Source organism: Corvus kubaryi, unplaced genomic scaffold, assembly GCF_017639235.1.
Source record: "Corvus kubaryi isolate FWS band 111438036 unplaced genomic scaffold, C.kubaryi_AGA036_p1.0 124, whole genome shotgun sequence".
NCBI lineage: Eukaryota > Metazoa > Chordata > Aves > Passeriformes > Corvidae > Corvus > Corvus kubaryi.
Genome location: NW_024580659.1, coordinates 4,001,313 through 4,020,057, shown reverse-complemented (window position 1 = coordinate 4,020,057; position 18,745 = coordinate 4,001,313). Strand labels below are relative to the sequence as shown.

The window sequence follows — 18,745 nt, the reverse complement described above, 5'->3', positions numbered from 1 at the left end:
TAACTTAGAGCTATCCACAGTTCCTGGACTTCATCACTTTCTGTTTTATAAAATATTTATTTTACAGTGGATAAATACTAATAATTTTGAAATAAGTAATTTGCCAGAAGAGAAAGGGACACTACAGCAAAAAGACAAGAGTTATCAAATCCTTGCGATGTAGAGAGAGAACTTTCAAATATATTCCTATGGCTTGCAAACCTGGGATGCCAGATTTACCCACTGAAGCTTCCTTGTTGCACTTACCATAAGCTCTACTCCAGTTAAAAACTGAACTAAGTGCAAATACAAATGTTGATTTAGTGCATAATTGCTAGCCCAAATCTTGGAAAGACAAATTCTTTTGCTGGACGAAGGCTTCAGATATGCTAATGGCTTAATGAATCACGCTTGTCAATAATTTTATTTTCAAATTAAGTTATCCACCCAGTTAATATTTCTGATTTCTGCTGAAATATTGTTGAAATTGGACGTTGCTTGGAGTGCCTGCATGAGAAGCACACGTGGCAGCCATGTGGATACAGCAGTGGAACTATTAATACCCGTGCTTTGCTGGGAGTCAGTGGTGATGGAACACTTGGAAGTGCTGTTCCTAAACAATGATGCAACCAGGAATGCACCAGGCCTCTGGGGTGTTAACTTGATAAACAATTGCATAACAGTAACTTTATTTTTCTTGCTGTGATTAATGCAAACAAGATTATAAGGGAAACTAAAGGTAAAATTTGCTGCTATTTCTCTTTTAGTACAGAAAATCCCTAGTGTTCCTATTTTGCTTAAAAATATGCTTTATTGAAATTTTTGCACATATATTAAATTAACCTTAACACTTTAGCATGAAAAATAGGGGTTATTACACAGCACTAGAGCATTCCAAAATTCCATTTCAATGTAAAGTGAACATAATTATAGCAATTTTTGGCTTTGCTATTTTGCAGTAATGGAGGTCTGCATCTTTTGTAGAAGCAACATGTATATTTATTTTCCTTGGGGTTTTTTCATGCTAAGTGTTCCTTCTAGAGGTAAATTTACTAAGAACTAGGATGGGTTATGAAACAATATAAAGTATCTTGTCTATTGTACTTAATTTTCAATGAAGTTTATTCACACTAAGAAAAAAACAAATGCAACACATACAGCTAAATAAAATAGATCAATAAATAGCATTCTTACCAAAGGCCTGAGTTCTGGGTGAGTCAAAATATATCCATTGTTTGTAATTGCAAAAGCATATCCATGAATACCTAACTGTAAAAGTAAATGAGAAAGAAATACTAATCAGCATGGTCTCCAGTAAATCTGTAAACAGAACTCAGGCAATAATTTGGCTATCCAGGGCAGCTGGCAATCACAGCCCTTATCCACACAGTGTTTTGCTATAACAGAGGCAAAGATCCTTGACATTTGGAGCAAATGAGAAGCTGTCATTGTGATGAATTCAGCATACAGCATGGTTTTAAACTGTCCCACAACTCTGCTATCCAGGGCATTTGTTCCTTTGTGTGCTAGAATTAATATATATATATATATATATATATATATAAAAATATGTAATATACCTATATACGAGATGCCACAGCATGTGGCATACACGGAACAAGTGCCAGGGCAAAGAGATACTGGGATTTTATAAATTCCCCTATTCCCAGGAGTGCACAGCTTTCTTCACTTGTTAAAGTAGCACTTAAAGATAAGGAAAGGGCAGCTACAGCAAGCAACGGTGACCTGTCACATGTGATATTTACATCTTCCTACCTTAAAGGCTCTCTGTTAATTCCAGTTCAGCTGGAGACACTGAAGGCAGCTATTTCTGCTAAGGAATTTCCTCTTAGTTTACATCTTTGTACCGAGTGGAACTGTGGGAGATTCCATGAGAGCAATGAAATGCTTGATGAGGCCTGAGAGTGTCCAAATTTAGCATTGTACTTATTTAAATAGAAATACTGGCCTGTTTAACAATATGCTTATTACACAGTTGATTGCATCCACTGAATGTAATAAATGTACCTCTAAACCCTTGATGTGGTCATTCAAACATCCCTTCTTAGCATAAACTTGCTACTAATGTAGATTTTTCTACGAGTTTACTATGTATCTTTTGCCAGGCAGAGCAAATCTTCCTATCCTTCCTTACCCATTTTTTTCAGTTCTTCAGACAATATAATATCCTATGTATTTTTATTAAGCCTCTCAATACACTGAGGTATTAAATACCAAACAAAAAAAAATGGAACTTTCTCACACTATCTTGCTTTGATATTTACTTTACAGTTCTTACTAATAAATCTTTTTATTTTACTTGAGTGCATTCTTAAATGCTTTGCTGAAGTGGGTCTTTAGGAATTTGTCTGACGCTAAGTAACTTGAGAACAGCTGAAAAGTCAGAATCCTTTCTAAGAGGCAAAAAGGAGAGTAAGTCTTTTGGCTTCTTTAATTTTCTGTAAGTATAAACCAGAGAACAATATTACAGAAAAGTCACAGGTAAAACATTCCAGGCTAATTTATAGTGTCTCTGTGTGAATGATTGTATATGGTCAACTATAGCTGCCACACAGGAGATGGTTTCATAAATTAGTGGTCTTCCTATAGCAATAAACTTCAGTGAGAGCAATAGAAGGTGATATATTCTTGGCATCTCTTCATAAAGGAGGGATAACCAAAATAATAACAGTGGACACATTTTAACTATTATAGCGTGACAAGGGAATCAAGCTGTTGGCTAAATATCAGATCTCAAGTACAATTGCCTGTGTTGATAACTGCAGAATGACATCCAGGCAATGGAAGTCAGGTAAGGAAACAAATGTGGGTGGTATAACTCACAGGAAAAAAGCATTTGCCTGTTTGAGGCCTACACAGATCCGAGGGTAGTATTTTATCATGTTCTGTGCAATGTGGGAAATTGCATGGTCTCTGCAGTGTCTGAGACACTTACAGCAGCACTGCCATTTTAAACATTGAATTCTGTCTCTAAATCACAGAGTCAGAAAAAAACCCACCTTTTTCTAGCTGTTGTAAAACGTCACATGGAAGTCAAGTATTACCAAATCCAACCCCACCTTATTCAGGAGAAACTGCCACTGACATCTGGGGAAGTTTAGCCAAGATAACAACTGCTGATAATAGCTTATTGCTATTATTCATCTTCCTCAGCATAAAATTCACCTCATCCAAGCTGAAAGAATTCCAGGCCAGCAGACTTCTATTTCCAACCAATCATTTTATATCCCTGTGTGAATTTTTTGTCACGTGTTGCCTCTGCAGGAATGGGTCCCAGGGGTGATTATGGTCTTGCAATTGTACAGGCTTTGTTTATGGCATGTGGGACTGGAAGTTATAACTCAAGTGGTCTCACTAACCCAACTGCATTGCATGATATTGGTGCCTCCTGTAATAATCCTCTCTTGCAGTACATCCTGCAATATAAAACATACCTTCAAATAAAAAGTCTAATATTCAGCAGGAGGATCATATATTAATTCCACAGAAAACTAATTCTTAAAAAAACTTCTCCTTTTCTGAATCAGTCTCATTCTGTTGCAATACCTGTTTTTCAGGCCTCCCACTCTCTCCAGGTTCTTATATTCAGACTATGTCCAAATCTTACAGATTATTTAGGAGTAACATCACTGTTATTCGGCTTTTCCTATCCAGCCATGCACAGCCAAGCTTTTATTTCTGCAGATACCACAACATTGTTCTTCCTTCTCACTACAAATGAACCTTGCTCTGGTGCCTTAGGTTTTAACCTTTATATTTTTCAAATTCCGTACTGCTTGGTGTGTGACTCTGAAGTTTCTTGTAGCCTGTTAATTTCTGCTCTCTCATGCTAGGTAGACATAACAAAGCCTCTCTGGCCCTGCTTTCCAAGGACACCAAGAGTGTCCTAGGCCAAAAGCATAAACCAAAGAGCCGCTAAGGGGGTGGAGGGATAAGCTGAGGGGAAAACTGAGGCTTTAACTGGAGAACTGACCCTGATATGCAAATGAACCAAACCTATAAAAGGGTGAAGAACTCGTGACCGGGGGTCCATCTTGGGGTCCATTTTCAGAATAGCTTCAGAGTCCCCAGGGTGTATCTTTGAAGGCCTTTCAAATAAATACCTACTTTTATTCTTTTACTCCTGTCTAGTCTTTGTTTCTGGGAGGCCTCTTAAGTCATCAGCTCTCCTCACAGCTCCTTACAGGCAGCTCCAAAGAGTTTTTCCATTGCTCCAAATTTTGCAAAGGAGCTAATTTTTCTCCTTTCTCCTCTTTCTTCTACAGATTCATTATATCTGCGTACACAAAAGTATAATATAAGTTGCTGTTGGTAAACTTTGGTGATTTGTGCACTAAGAGTGTTCCCTGTAACTTATCCTGAGCAGCAGTGCCTCTGTCACTGTGTTCTGATATCACTGTGGAGTCACCTGCAACAGGAAGCATTATACACAAACAGGAAGCCTAAAGTGTTTTCATGCAAAGCAATGCCATTTTTAAGCACGATTTTTTTTTGTTATTTTGCCTCATGTTCTGGCTGTATTTCATGGTCTGATAACTTCATTGATTTCATAACTTCATTCATTTTAATATGGACAATATTTAACATTACCCTCTAGACCACACTGATCAACAAAAACGTGAAAATCAGGCCATAGTTTAACTTAGGTTTTAAAAATGGCACTTGATCTCAGACACTACAGAGCTAAAATTCTTGAGGAAAGTGGGTGAAATAATGGAGCCATGTAAGTACAAACAATAACAACATATTAAATTAATTATGTTATATTTTAGGCATTATACTGAATAGACATTATATATATACACCATCTGTATATTACCTTGTATTTTGGAATAGTTTTTAAAAGCTCTTTAACTGGAACATCTGTGCCGACTACTCCCAGGAGAATCCCTTTAGACCTCTGAAAAGAACAATAAAAGATGCACTCAGAACCACAACAATAATAAACATTCTCACCACTTATTTCACCTTGCAGCTACACTGCAGAAGTGAATAGATAACACACCAATTATTTTAAAAGTGGGGAAGGCAGACACTGGTACAAGTCAGCTGATCAAGCAGTAATTAAATCAATAACATTGCTCCTTTCTGCTTTATTTACAGTTCACCTAGAAAAGGGTGAGTCCCTCTACTGAAATCTTTCACATGCAAATGTTTTAAATTAAAAACTACTGTTAAAAATATGTTCCTCCCTTCTTTCCCAATTTCTCCTGATAAACAAAAGAGAAAGATGAAGCATTAAGGGGAAAGTACACTTAACTTTCCTTAATAATCTGTTAAATTATTAAAGATAAACACATATATAGATAATATACATAAAAGTAATTAAATTCTGAGTTATACCAGTGCAAAGGGGAAAATTATATAGATTATTTGCTATAAAAAAGTAATACAGAAGTAAGAAAGCCCTAAGGCCAAGTGCCATCTGAGATTTTCTCTTAGATATAGGGTTTCATCATTTTACCACGGTTTCTAGAGTATAGATATTTGGGACTATTTGTCCACATTTTTGTGCTAATAAAGGGATACTGACTGCAGACAACATAAGAGGAAGAGAAGAAAAAATTTGGGGGTTGGCTAAAATGTTATTAGATCCCTGAAAGCAACTTCACGTCAGTCACACCATTATCACATGACAGAAATAATCTGAGTACTTACAGTCTCATTTTGCTTACTAAATACTGGCATGGCAACAGTTGTCATCAACACCAATCCCTGATCATCAGCAAGCTACATTTGAAAAAGAAATACTGTCTCTGAGAACTAAGGAACCATTACAGACATACAATTGCATTATTTCCATTTTAAATGAGATAAGGCAGTTTATCCAAATGACACCGATGTAGTTGGACCTGCAGTCAGTGCAGCTCAGCCCAGCCCCAGCCCCATGTCAACTGAACCAGCTCTGTCCATCCCAGCCCCTCCAGTGCCAGGAAGGATCCCTCATCCTCACTCCTACTGCAGTGTGCCATGGGAGAGAGAAGGGGCTGGGATGTGGGCTGTGGAAGCAGCAAGGGCAGCAGCAAAGCAGCTGGAGCTCTGCTCCACATGCCTCCCAGTGTCAGCTCTGCCGAAGTTGCCTCGGGCTGTTTTCTCCCAGAAAAGAGCAAGAGGTCACGAGCTGTATGAACTTTGTTGTGGTCCAGACTGAGATCTCCTCAGCTCACACAGTGGCACGAAGGATGGCAGCCAGCAAGGATCCCAGGAGCATCTTTGCTCCAGCCAGTTCCAGTTTGCTGGGCAAAGAGGTGCCATGAAGCATTATTTGATTCTGCACATCAGGTTTCAATGTATTTTTTCAGTTTAGGGAGAAAACAGCTCTCCTGACCTTGGTTCCATTGAAGAGAAACATGTAGGATGTTTACCACTGGCCACAGGACAGTGAGAGTGATCAGACTGTGTCTCCTCCCTGTTCACACCCTCTGGCCAGACTGAACCTCTGCCCTGAGCAGACACTGACTGGGGTGCTCCAGACCAGCACTGCTCTGTGCCTGTAGATCTTCACCCGCCACGTGTGAAAGGCAACTCAAGCAGGAGGTGGAGAGTTACTGCTCAACCTTTTCTGTCCCCAGGGGCAGATGTTTAAAGCTGAAGAAGTTTATCCAACATTTGGAAGTGTTACACAGACAGTTATGATCTCAAGGGGAGATGCTGTAGAACACAAATTCTGCTTTTCTGTGTTCAGCCAAATGGATGCAGCAGTAGGGATGATCTTGCTGAGCGATACCGTAGGTGCCAGTCGTGCCCAGTTGTGACTGTGACATTCTCCTACCACTCTGGCATCTGTATCACGTTTTCTGCACTCAGGTAGAACTTCTAATCCTTTTTTTTCTCCTTTTAGAATTTTTGCAATTATTTTTTTGTTTTGTTTGTGTTTACAAAGGTTTTCTTATAATGAAGCAATAGCAATTGGCTCGCCACATTTTCAGAAAACAAGTCCTACATTATAAAAGATACTTTATGAAAAGTAAAGATAACTTATGAAGCCTATATCACATTAACAAATCAGACAAACAAAATCTAGATAATTACATGTCTTGCAGCTCCCAATCTTCTTCAGGAGGATTTTCAGTTTCCCAAACAAGTATATTTCCTGAGGCATGGCACTATCTCACGGTGAGAAGGAATGTTTGCAGACATTAAACAGGAACACAAATGGGATTTAGAGTCAAGAAGGTTTACATCTGATAAGGAATCACTGGGGATATGAGGTGGAACGAACTCATGATCATATTTCCTTTTTTTTATTTGTTTTCCTTGTTAGCAAGAAGAGATAATTCTAACCCTAATATAACCCTTGATCTATCAAGGAATAGTAAGCTATTAAACAAACAAGAAAAAAACCCAAAAACTTGACATAACATTGTGGGTTCAAAGGTTGCACTTGAAACTCAAATGCAGACAAACTAATGTAGGAATTTCTGCTCCTTGGCCAGAGTAGTAGAGTCAAGCACACTGACATGATTTGTGTGGAGAGGAGCCCAGGAAGCGGAAAAGAATTCTGCTGATTACGAGGTGACATTTTGGAGCACTTAGAGATTTTATATGATTGCCCAGGGTAGCTGTTCTCTGACATCATGTTTTTGTCAGGTACCAGGACAGTATTAATTTATGAGTCTTCTCACTCTCAAGATATTACTAAAAATAATTTAATAGATAGGATAAAGCCAAGGTACTCTCAGTAAAGTTTTAGGGTGTTTGAAATTCTTTACATGGAGAAAAAAACCCTCCATGGTCTGGGATTCCTGGGAAATATTGAAAGAACTGCTCATTAACTCTCAAAACTGACTATGGAAGTAGACAAGAGTGATTGCCCTGTAATTTTGTTATCTACAAGTACCAACTAGAGTTGGCTGCTGCAATAATTTCTATAGAATTGCAACTGTATAATCCAGCCTGTTTGATTTTTTATTTGTTTGGCAGATGGAGAGGTTGTTGGCCACTTCCATAAGTGGAGTCAGCAAATAACTGGATGAGCAGGGACTCATATTTGCAACATTTTACTGAGTCACTGCTCATCAGACTGTAGTTACTATCTAGTGTAGAATGATGAATGAAAGAGACAGCATCAGCGATTTGCCCCAGAACGTTTTTCTATTGAAAAGACGTGGTGGTAACGGTTTTAGGTGGGAAACTACCCAAGGGCTATGGACACTCAGTTTGATAAAATGTTTAGCAAAAAATAACAAACCTTTAAAAGAAAATAAGCCTCAAGACTGAGGAAAAAATGCATTTCCAGGTTAAATGTCTCTTGGCTGTTTAGAATAAAGAAACAGAACTTGCTCTCTGAAAAAGGTACAGCTCTCTAGTGCCTAGCAATAACAGATTTATAATTGGAGAGAAACTCCTTTAAAGAAATAACTTAACTACAACAGTTTGCCTTTTAATTCCTCACTGTACACAGTTACCCCCCTTAGAACAAACCCAAGCAGATCTTCCCAAACAACAACAAAAAAACCCATCCTCTTAAGAGTCAAGCCACTTTGAGTTTAGCCTCGCATCTAGCACTAGCATCCATCTCTCAGGGCAAAGAGCAAGGCAGGCTCCAGAATTAAACCAGACACACATACACAGGAAAGAGTAAAAACATTTTCTTAGGTGCTTCCATTGTGGAAAGAGGAATCTGAGAAACATCCCTGGAATATCTTCCTTGGAAGTGTATAGTCAAGAAGAGTTACAGTAGGAAGTCCAGAATTTCTGACACACCTGCCCAACCCACCCACCTTCTTCCTTTGCCCACTCTGTATAGATTTGCTTCACAACGTGTTGTCTTCTGTGACCACTGCACTTTTATGTATGTATGTAATGAGGCAGGTTGGAAGCATCAGAGAATTGGAATTTGTGTTTTATATGGACTAAAATAATAACGAATAGCTATTATCTTGGCATAGACTCAAGTTATGGTCTGGGACAATATAGGAACCTGTGTGTCTTAAGTTAAAGAGGCATTTCTGTGTTTAGCACACAAAGTAAATGAAAAAAACCCCTATATTGTAAAATAGTTACTTGGAGTTTGTAAACTGCTGATTCAAAAATGTCATTAAAAGTCAGTTTGCATGTTGAGGAATGTGAGAGAGAAATTTGGAAACTAAAGATTGCAATTAACATGTAAGTGAAAATTTTAACATGGTTTTCTGAATGGAAATCAAATATTCATTACAAAAATGAAAGACAATAGCATCTCATGAGGAGGAAATAGATCCAAAGGAATGCTAAATCAAACTGTTTATGACTATTTTGTACTCCATTAGATTCAACTTAACTACCATAATTTCATAAAAGTTCTAAAATCACTAGTCATATGCTTCAATGAAACAGCAGCTTTGCAAATTTTCTATTTTCTGTTCCTAGTGACAGTTAATTCAACCCTTCAAAGTATAAGGTAAACGATGCAGGGAATGATAAATGATGCTCCCAAAAGGCTGAAAGACAATAGCATCAAGATATAAGGAGGGCACAGCACTACTTACAGAAGTTAAGGATAACAGAGAAAGAGAGAAGAAAGCCATCGGGAACTTTTGGGCAAAAAATATCATCAAAAAATTTCTGTATGGAGGAAATATGGTTCCACTCATGAGAGAATCATTAAAAAAAAATTCTCAAGTGTTCCTAAACACAACTCTCTGCTTCTGATTTGTGTGCCTAATTTATTCACTTCTACCTCTTCACTCAAACTAAGTAGAACAAAACATCACAGCAGGAGTAAGGCAAAAGCTTTTGAATCCTGCTGTGTTTGCTCAAAAAAGCAAGTAAAGCTTTCATACTAGGAAACAAAACACCTTTTTGAACTATTAAGGAAAAATGGCTTTTGCTCTTCAATGCATACAAAAAGCTATTTTATGTAACTGTATCAAAGATAAAGGTCATTTTGGAAATCAAAATGAACAAATTTGAAAAGTGGTAAATTTGAGTTATTTTTTTATCTTAGTGTTATTTTCACAGCCCTGTGGGATTGCTACCTAAAAACATGCATAAAAGAAACATAGAGGACAAGTAAAATTCATAAGAATTTGTTTCATTTGCCTGGCAGTAGTTCTTCCTTTTAGACACATTAACTCTTCCTAGACTTATTTGGTTCTGAAAGTAACATAACCATATTAAATCAGTGTCTCTGTTGCCTGAAATTCAGGTGAGTTTTTTTGGTGGTGGTTTTTTTTGGCTGGTTGGGTGGGCGGTTGGTTTGATTTGGTTTTGTGGTATTTTCTATTTAAGTATAGAGTATATCACAAGGATCTTTTCAAGACAAATATCATGGTGAAACAGATACATCCACCTTAAACTCATCGTTCTTCATTTCACCTGCTCTCCAATTCTGAATTTGCACCAGTTTGACTAAGAGCAGACAGCATAAGAGCGACAGGTTTAATTGCTATTTAACTGCTGTAGACAGTTGAAAAGCTACAGGTCTTCAAAATCAATAGCTAATCACCACGGAACACTGACTAAACACTGAAAAGTCTGAAGTCAAAATGTCCCACATATAAGAGAAAACACATTTCATCAAGATGGTGAACTATTTATAATAGATATGAAATAATAAAGGTAAACTTGAAATGCCACATTTTTCTTTCAGATCACTCAAAGATTAAAGTGAACAAGTTTAGAGAGACATGACTGTTTGAAATGTTTATAGAGAAAACATTTGCAAGATGATACACAGATTCCAACAAAAATACAGTACAAGTTCAGACACCATATGGCAAAACAGTGACTAAGTCATTCATAAAGGCATGCACCAGCCCTGTGCTGCTTCCCTTCACCTTGCAGAGAGCAAGAGAGATTCTCCTGGTTTGTTCATAAGCTGTCAGGCCATGCTTATTAGAAGGCATATTTCTTGCCTGAAGTTACCAAAATCCCTGGAGGATTATTTGTACCTGTCCTCCCTCCCCATCTCATTCCTTCCTTCCCACCCCTCTCTTCTTTCTCTGCGCAAAAGTAATACACAGTCAACTAGACTGTGGTTAGTTATGAATGCATATAAAAATATGTGGCTTTAGTACTGCATTTGCTTGATGTAGGGGCTAACACACTGAAAATTGGCAATTTTGACCATTTATGAAAATTGTGTTGTTTTTTGCTAACCTCAAACTTGAGTAATTTTTACCAGAATATTATTTAATAGCTCAGAATTGTGGCCATCAGAACAGGTAATACAGTACCACATGGCACAACCTGACAAACAGCCTGACTGGTTGTACCTTCTGCACCAGCACATTAGGGTTTAACTCTCTCTTCTTTCTGCAAACTGTTAAGAGAAGCATTTGGCACAAATGTTTAGACAAGCGGGTGAAAATGAAAAAGCTAAAGTTAGCTCGTCTAGCCTTTTGGTCCTTCTACTTTTCCAGAAAGCTGTACACAAAATATTTCTTGAAACCATCTATTTCAAGAAGAAAAAAAAAAAAAAAAAAAACCCAAACAAAGCCGATGTCTTTTGGTACCATGTTCTGCAACTCTCAAAGCAAGAACAAACTGTGGACATAGTGCAGTGTTATATTACCTGCAGGTTTGAAATAGAATTTTCTGAGCTCCACGAGCAAGGAAATTTCAAATACACATAGTATCATAACAATAAAACCTCCCATCCTCGTATTTCTTGCTTTTAAACTAAAAAGTGGCTGAGACACATTAGTGAAGTTCTAAGTTCTGTGGATGCCCTCACTATTCTTCAAAAACTATTAAGTGAAAGATCACCTCACTTATAGCTTTCATTAAAAAGTGAACTTTTATCATCATCCATGAATAAAAGTGATGTCAAACTGACTAGTTGCTGTGACATTTCTTATTGAAGGTGCTTTACCAAGAACAATAAGAACGACTTGGACAAGTGAGTGTTGCCATTTTCCAGCACATTCTATTCCTTTTTATCATTTTAATAGTTTTTTACCAAAAGCACAAAACACCACCTAGACTTTCTAGTTTCTAGAAGCCTCGATTATGTTTGTGAAATATATAAGGATGATGCAACAGGCATCAAGCAGTTCTTAACTTTGCCACACTGACTGTGTTGTCCTGATGTGCAGTGCTGACTCTGGTAACACCATATCGATGCAGAAGTGGTTTAAAGGCAAGAGCACATTATATGAAAAGTATGCAACCTGTTAGAGAAGTCAAATGTTGAATGTGTTCAGGGGTGTGTTGGTAGATACAGTGGGGAGCAGTGAAAGGGTACCAGCTATGCCATGGGTTCTGCAGTCTCTACAACAGATCCCAAAATGTTTCACATGGAGTAATGGAGTGGGGGTTTTTTTTAATCCCTACTATTATTTCAAATTGTTGACAAAATAGCCTCCCTGTCGTTTCCAAGTTGTAGGCTACTAGATGCCTGGCATGTTAAAATAGCTCATATGTTTGAAGGGCTGCTCTCAGCAGGTACCTCAGCTGGGCTCAAAGCCAGGTACCTTCCTGTGCCCGCCTCAGAGACCCCGTGACAGTGAAGAGTTTCACTGATCACCAACTGTACCGCACTCACACCACCATGGAAACGTGAAGCACTGGTGACTACTTGGAATGACTAGGATTTGATTAAAATATTTTACCTTTTGTGCCTGAGGGAGCTGGAAAACAACAAAACAGAACAAGCAATTATACATTAAATTAATTTGAACTGCTACTTTAGGTGCCGTATTAATAAAAGCACAGACATAATATAAAAACAAAGTGAAAAGGAAAGAAACTAGAGGAACTAGGTTTACATTGCCAATTGATTCAACTTATTGAGGACTTATTAAGTGACTTTATGATTTGACATCTTCTCTACTAGGTATCACAAAAGCACCGTGCAATTTGTTAAATACTACCACACCAAGAAAGGGATTGTTTTCTCATCAGATATGGTATCACAACTGAACTGTGAAGTAGTTCCATCTTCCTGTACACAAATATAATTCAACATAAAGGCAGTTTTAGTTTTAAATGAAACTGACATTAAGAGAAGATTATCATACTAAAATAGAAGGTTGTATCCTCCATGAGAGAGGAAAGAAAAACAAAATGGGAATAGAAAGTTAGTAACTGCTTATGCAAACAGATTACAATACATGCATAATATACAATAATATATGCATAGAACAATACATTTCTGTGCTGTAAACACGAGTATGATTATATGTGCATATATGCAAATCAAATGCAAGTGTTTATGCATATATGCATATTTGTACCACACAGATGTTACTAGACAAGAGTAGCCATACCTGGTTGTGTGCACAGTATTTACTGTAAGCAACAACTCACGTATAAAGGCATTGAGAGCAGGCAGCAGACTCCATCACATATAAAAGACCTTATTTATCAAGAGTTGAAAGATGGGTTCTGTTTTCACTTCAGAGAAAAGAAAACCCATTGTAGTGGAGGAAGTCAGAAAACCAAACTGTTACAGGCACAATACAGTTTTCCCTTTTTCTGAATTCTTCTCCTCTTACTCCACACTTGTGGAGAAATTCACTGACGCAGCAGTTTAGCCTTGTGCTAAGTCTGCCTCCGAAAATTTGTTTCTCCAACACAAATTTTTTCTTTAAAGACATCAGCAGAACACAGAAACAGGCAGGTGAATCGATGCCAAATGCAAAAAGACCTTCAAGATTTCTAGTGAGCTTCTGACTGACCTTTTGCCCTTCCTCTGAATGAAAACAAATAGAAAAAGAAAAACAACAACTTGCACACAGTTCTCTGCTAAAAGCTGATATCCACGTGGTATATGTCATGGAACAGAACTGTCACATGATCTCTAATTCACAAATATTGGGAGCAAGCAGCCACAATTCCTCCACTTCCACAACATAAAATATAACAAAATTCATGGCACAAAGAATTGCTGGAAGTAAAATTCCTTCATCCTAAAACTGCACTGATCCAATACCAAACTACAAACCAAGATCATATTAAAGTATGTGTTTCTAAAAAAGCCTGGTTTTTTTAATAAATTACTGTATTGAACAGTACAAAAGGGTTGCTGCAGAAATTGCATATACCTGTGAATTGTAACTACATGACCTAAATCGTGTATAACAGGTTAGAGCAGTTTAAAGCCTTTCTGAAAGTTTAACTACTTGTTAGTCTTTGACTAGTTAATTATTTTGACTCTGAGAAGGGGAAATATTTTCTTTTTTACATTCAAACAAGAGGAGAAAGTTGTAATATGATTTTTTTTTAAATTTGCCAAAAGTTTTGCCAGAAGTTTGGTCAAGTTTTTCCAAGTGAAGGAGTTATAGTCAGATGGACTGAAGTGAGGATTACTTATTAATAACTGCCACACAAACTAGATGCTTTGCACTTTTATATACAAAGTGATCTCTTTTGCTTTTATTCAGATTATTGTCAAGAGTACATTACTAAGCATTTACCAACTAGAGTTCTATATTATCTGCTTCTGAATTCAGTTAGTCAATCCAATTTACATCCTTTTATAAAATCAAGAATATTTCCATTCTCCTAAATATTAGCAGTCACAACCCTGATTAGGAATAATAAAGTCAGCAGACAAGACCATAATGCTTTTTCCTGGGCTGGAATTCTTGACACATTTCACCCAACCTTAAAAATCCAGGTTCAAGGTCTTTACTCAATTAAAAAAAAAAAAATTAAAAAATCTGTGTTTTTCCCATCAGATAAATTTTCATCCTGTTGCTGATTTGACACTTGCCTGTTACAAGGTCCTATATGTCGGCAATTCCGTTTAATATTTGCTACAAATTCCTTTGAAACAAACTGTGGAGTTTTGTCTGACATTACCCCTTCTGGGAGGCCATAGGAAAGAAATAATTTTCCTAACATTAGCAGTGATAGCCCTCTGGTCTGATCCTTTATTGAACAGTGTAAGAGCTGCCTGTCTGTGTGTAAAAGCCAACAGGTACCTCTGATTCCTGTGGTTTGCTTCATACCCTGCCAAGAGGCAGCTTTGCAGCAAACTGTGTGATCTTTCCCTGGCCCTCCAGCACTGCAGGTATTCCTATTCTACCCACACCCCTGGTGAACTGTGCCCTTTTGGTGCTTTCATTCAGCTCCAGCCAGACCAAAGTGCCTCCTGTTTCTATTTGTTTTCCATTAGTGTCTCTTCCTCCCCCATGTGCTCGTCCCTAAACAATACACATGATTAGTGTGATACAGTGCATAGATCTGGTTTACTTCAGGTTTGCCATCTGGGTAAAGCAGTTTTTGTTACAATTATTATGACTGAAGTGCAGGGAGGACATCTGGCCGTTTTCTGGCTCCTGGTTGATCCAGTTGTGGGTCAGGAGGAGCCCTCTGAAGGAAACTGGACCTTGTTCCACAAAACTGCTTGGGAAGAGACCTTTGCTGTACAGCCAGCTACAACAGGGACAGGAGCCTGCAAGCATCAGGGGAAACCTAAGAGGATTTTCTGAAGTACAAAAGCAGTCTTAGGGATGCTGATGGAACCATGCAGATTTCATTGCAACCTAAAAAAATTCTTAGATTGGAGAGCAAGATTAAAGCATGGGGCCTTGCAAGAACACAGGTAAAAAATGTAGCATTACTTTTTTTTCAACCTCCTTTTAACCAGAAAACAAACAAAAAAATTCTTTACTAAACACATTTTCTTATTCTATTTTGTATTGTAAAAAATTACTCTCAGAAACTGCAGGCCCCCTGAGGTTCACAATATGCTTGATGCCAGTGAGACATGTTGAGAATTCCACTTCTAAATGCAGGTCAACTTGGGGTCCCATCACACAATGTAACACAGAATAAATAACTGCAGGAGGTTTTTCAATAGTGTTGTTGCACACAGTGTCATGCTTTCCACATTTGCAAATAATCTAGCATTGTTTTGAGCCCTTCATGGAAATGTGTTTGGTATTACCAGAAAAAGAAAAATTAGACACTACTGACGTGGTAAAAAACCCCAAGACAGGAAAAGGGATCCAACATCAAGGATTGTGCACTATTTTTTGGATCAGATACCTGTGAGACCAATATGATTGAACCAAACAAAACCCCAGAGATCTGGAATACTGTCTTTAGAAGAAGAAGGAAAAAGTTATAAGACCAGTAGTTCTGATATGTACCTCATAAAAGTCTATCTCCTTTCACCCTTATCAAAATAAGTTCATAAAGACTGATTTTGTAAATGATGTCATGATAATTGAAAAGAAAAAGGTCATGCATTGTTAAAATATTTTAGAGCTGTTTCAAATTGATTCAAAACATTATGTAGCTGCATGTCCTAGATTTCCAAGAAACCGAGTTTAGAAGTTTTAAAGGAAAACTCAGTAGAATTATAAACTTCTTGTTCTGTTGGATCCGAATTCAGTCTTATGTTTGTTTGAAGAATAGCAAAAAAAATCTTCTGCAAGAGTAAATTATATTCAGTAGTTTCTTACTATATCAAAAACCATGGCTTCTCTTACTAAAGAAACAAAAATAACATTTATTATATTAACTTTCCATTTCTATTTTTCTAATGATTTAGTGGAGTTATTGTTATAAAAAGTATACTATTGCAATTTACGTATGTTAAAACATAAAAAAGTAAAAAAACCCTCTTATTTTACATTCACTGACCTCATTTCCACAGTCCTCTTCTCCTGCCAAGCTTTTAAAAGTCACCAGTAGCAGAAAAACAGCCCTACTGACTTGATTGTTCCAAAATCAGATGCAATACAAATCAATAGGCAATAACTGCAAACATGCCAGTAAATAATCAGCAAGTCTGGATATGGTTTTGATGGTACAGGTATTTCTATAAATACTTTCTGGGCTGCACTAAGTTTAACCTTAATGCATTCCTAAAGTTATGGTGTTTTTAATGTTCAGAGTCATCCCATCCGTGTCACATACTGGCTCTTTATTTGACATTGGGTGTACGGATTAGAACTTTCACTTTTTAAAGGTACTTTTTCAGGAAACATATCAAGTGCTGTGGCAAACATGTAGAAAATGCAAAGCATTTCATACATTGCTAGCAGGTTTCCTCAGCTCTTCCCACAGATAGTAAAAACTTGGGAAAGAATAGAAAGCATATTCCAATTCTTGGTTTTGAGCAGAAAAGGTAAACTTTCTGCTTTAAAATCTACTTAGTTGCTATAAGATACAGCACTTAAATCTTATGATTTTGATGATTTTTCTTTTGCAATCTATGCACTTGTTCCCCCCCAACTAAGTACTACAGGCATCATAAAAAATTACATGCACACACAGAGGAAGAAATAAAATTCAGCCTCCTACCAGGATATTCCTGTCGTTAAGATTTCAGTATAAATATTAAAAGAGTGACATTAACCTGCAGCTTACTAGGATGACATCTCTAAGGAAATGCACTTGATTTTTCAAGGGATTTAACACCAAATCCTTCATTGTTCACATAATTGTTTTACTGTGCTACCACATATTTTTCAGTAACTACATCATTTTAGTCAAGGATAGATTGTGCTCTGCATGCAAAGTACACTCATCAGAGGAAATTTAAATGTTGCTATGGAGAAGAGAGTCATAAAACATAGATGAAAATTACAATTCTAGTTCTCTCTTTAAAAAGAATTCCTATAGTTGACAGAAAAGAAAGAAGTTAGCTCCTGTGAAATGTGAAAAAGAGAACACACAGCAGCTATAAAGGCATCGGATTGGAATTAAGAAATAGCAAAAAAAAATTTACAGACACTTAAGAACTTTGTGATGAAATGGCTCCACTCATTGAAGATTCGACACATTTTCTAAAATACATTAAATGCTTATTAATGCTAATGACTGAGAAATTCCTAAAGCAGCCTAGTAATCATGTTTTTAAAATAAGAATCAGCACAAAAAAAGAACTAAATATTCTCAACTTTTAAAACAGTTATTTAAGTCATATCTGCCTGCATCTGCACTGTGAACTTCATGTGGAAATTAACAGGAAAGAAATCCATACTCATTTATTCTGTGAGTCTGTTCCTGTGATTCTTTTATTTGTACAAACGAGCCATTCTGCCTTTCTAATGAATACAAAATATTTACAGGGAAGGCTATACTTAAATTAACCCAAATGACTTTAAATGCAAAGTTTGGTTGGGAACTTTATTAATTTTTTTTTTTTTAAGAATTATGCTAATTGTATGGATAAACCACATGGCTACAAATCAAAGTAGCAGAACCAATTAATGAATCAGATGCTTCATGAGCATTCCACACACCATGATCAAAATTTTGGTCTCATACTTGTGTGTGCAAAGGGAGAGAGTCCTATTTTCATTATTACACCATTAATACTTCTAAACACAAAATATTTGTCCATAGTTAATTCTGCTTATATATGCAAACATACATTCTGTATAAACGTTACTACATCTATATTTCCCTATATAAATTACTGATACAACTGTTCTCTTATCTGCTACATATTAGATATTTCCTTCCTAATAAAAAACTGTGCAAACATCCATGCATGGAATCAGAATATTTTTCTAAATATTGACAACTCCAAACAAAACTCATGGTTGTAAAATACACATCACTGACACGAAGGGATACAATTTATACTAAAATTTGTATATCTAGTCTTTTTAACTCTCACAAAAAAAGGAAAGGGAGGAAGAGAAGGAAGGAAAAAAAAAGAATCAACCTCAGAAGATAAGTGCATATACACACATTCATTTGTTTTTCTATTCTCACATAGAGTCCCTTCCACATTTGGAAAAAGGGCAGATTCTTTGGCAGTCCTAGAAACAAAAAATCATTTCTTGATCATAAATCCTCTTAGGACCCAGTCACACATCCTCTTTCTCTCACAGTAAAATTGACACTGGCCTCA

The 18,745-nt window shown here is 36.9% G+C and overlaps 1 protein-coding gene across 6 annotated transcripts in view; it reads right to left on the bottom strand.

The window, feature by feature from the left end:
- The window catches only part of CACNA2D3 (calcium voltage-gated channel auxiliary subunit alpha2delta 3), a 395,280-nt gene that overhangs the window by 105,097 nt on the left and 271,438 nt on the right, over positions 1 to 18,745 (bottom strand). For 4 of the 6 annotated variants that reach the window (XR_006014815.1, XM_042020563.1, XM_042020540.1 and 1 more), the window contains exons 14-17: positions 12,537 to 12,554; positions 5,659 to 5,730; positions 4,820 to 4,900; positions 1,174 to 1,248 (exon numbers count right to left, since the gene is read on the bottom strand). Coding sequence is in view for 5 of the 6 variants with exons in the window: in XM_042020563.1 (XP_041876497.1) it covers positions 1,174 to 1,248; positions 4,820 to 4,900; positions 5,659 to 5,730; positions 12,537 to 12,554 (246 nt within the window). In the remaining variant the exon portion in view is untranslated. The remainder of the gene's footprint in view (positions 1 to 1,173; positions 1,249 to 4,819; positions 4,901 to 5,658; positions 5,731 to 12,536; positions 12,555 to 18,745) is intronic. The other 2 variants (XM_042020542.1, XM_042020557.1) reach the window with 1 other exon arrangement.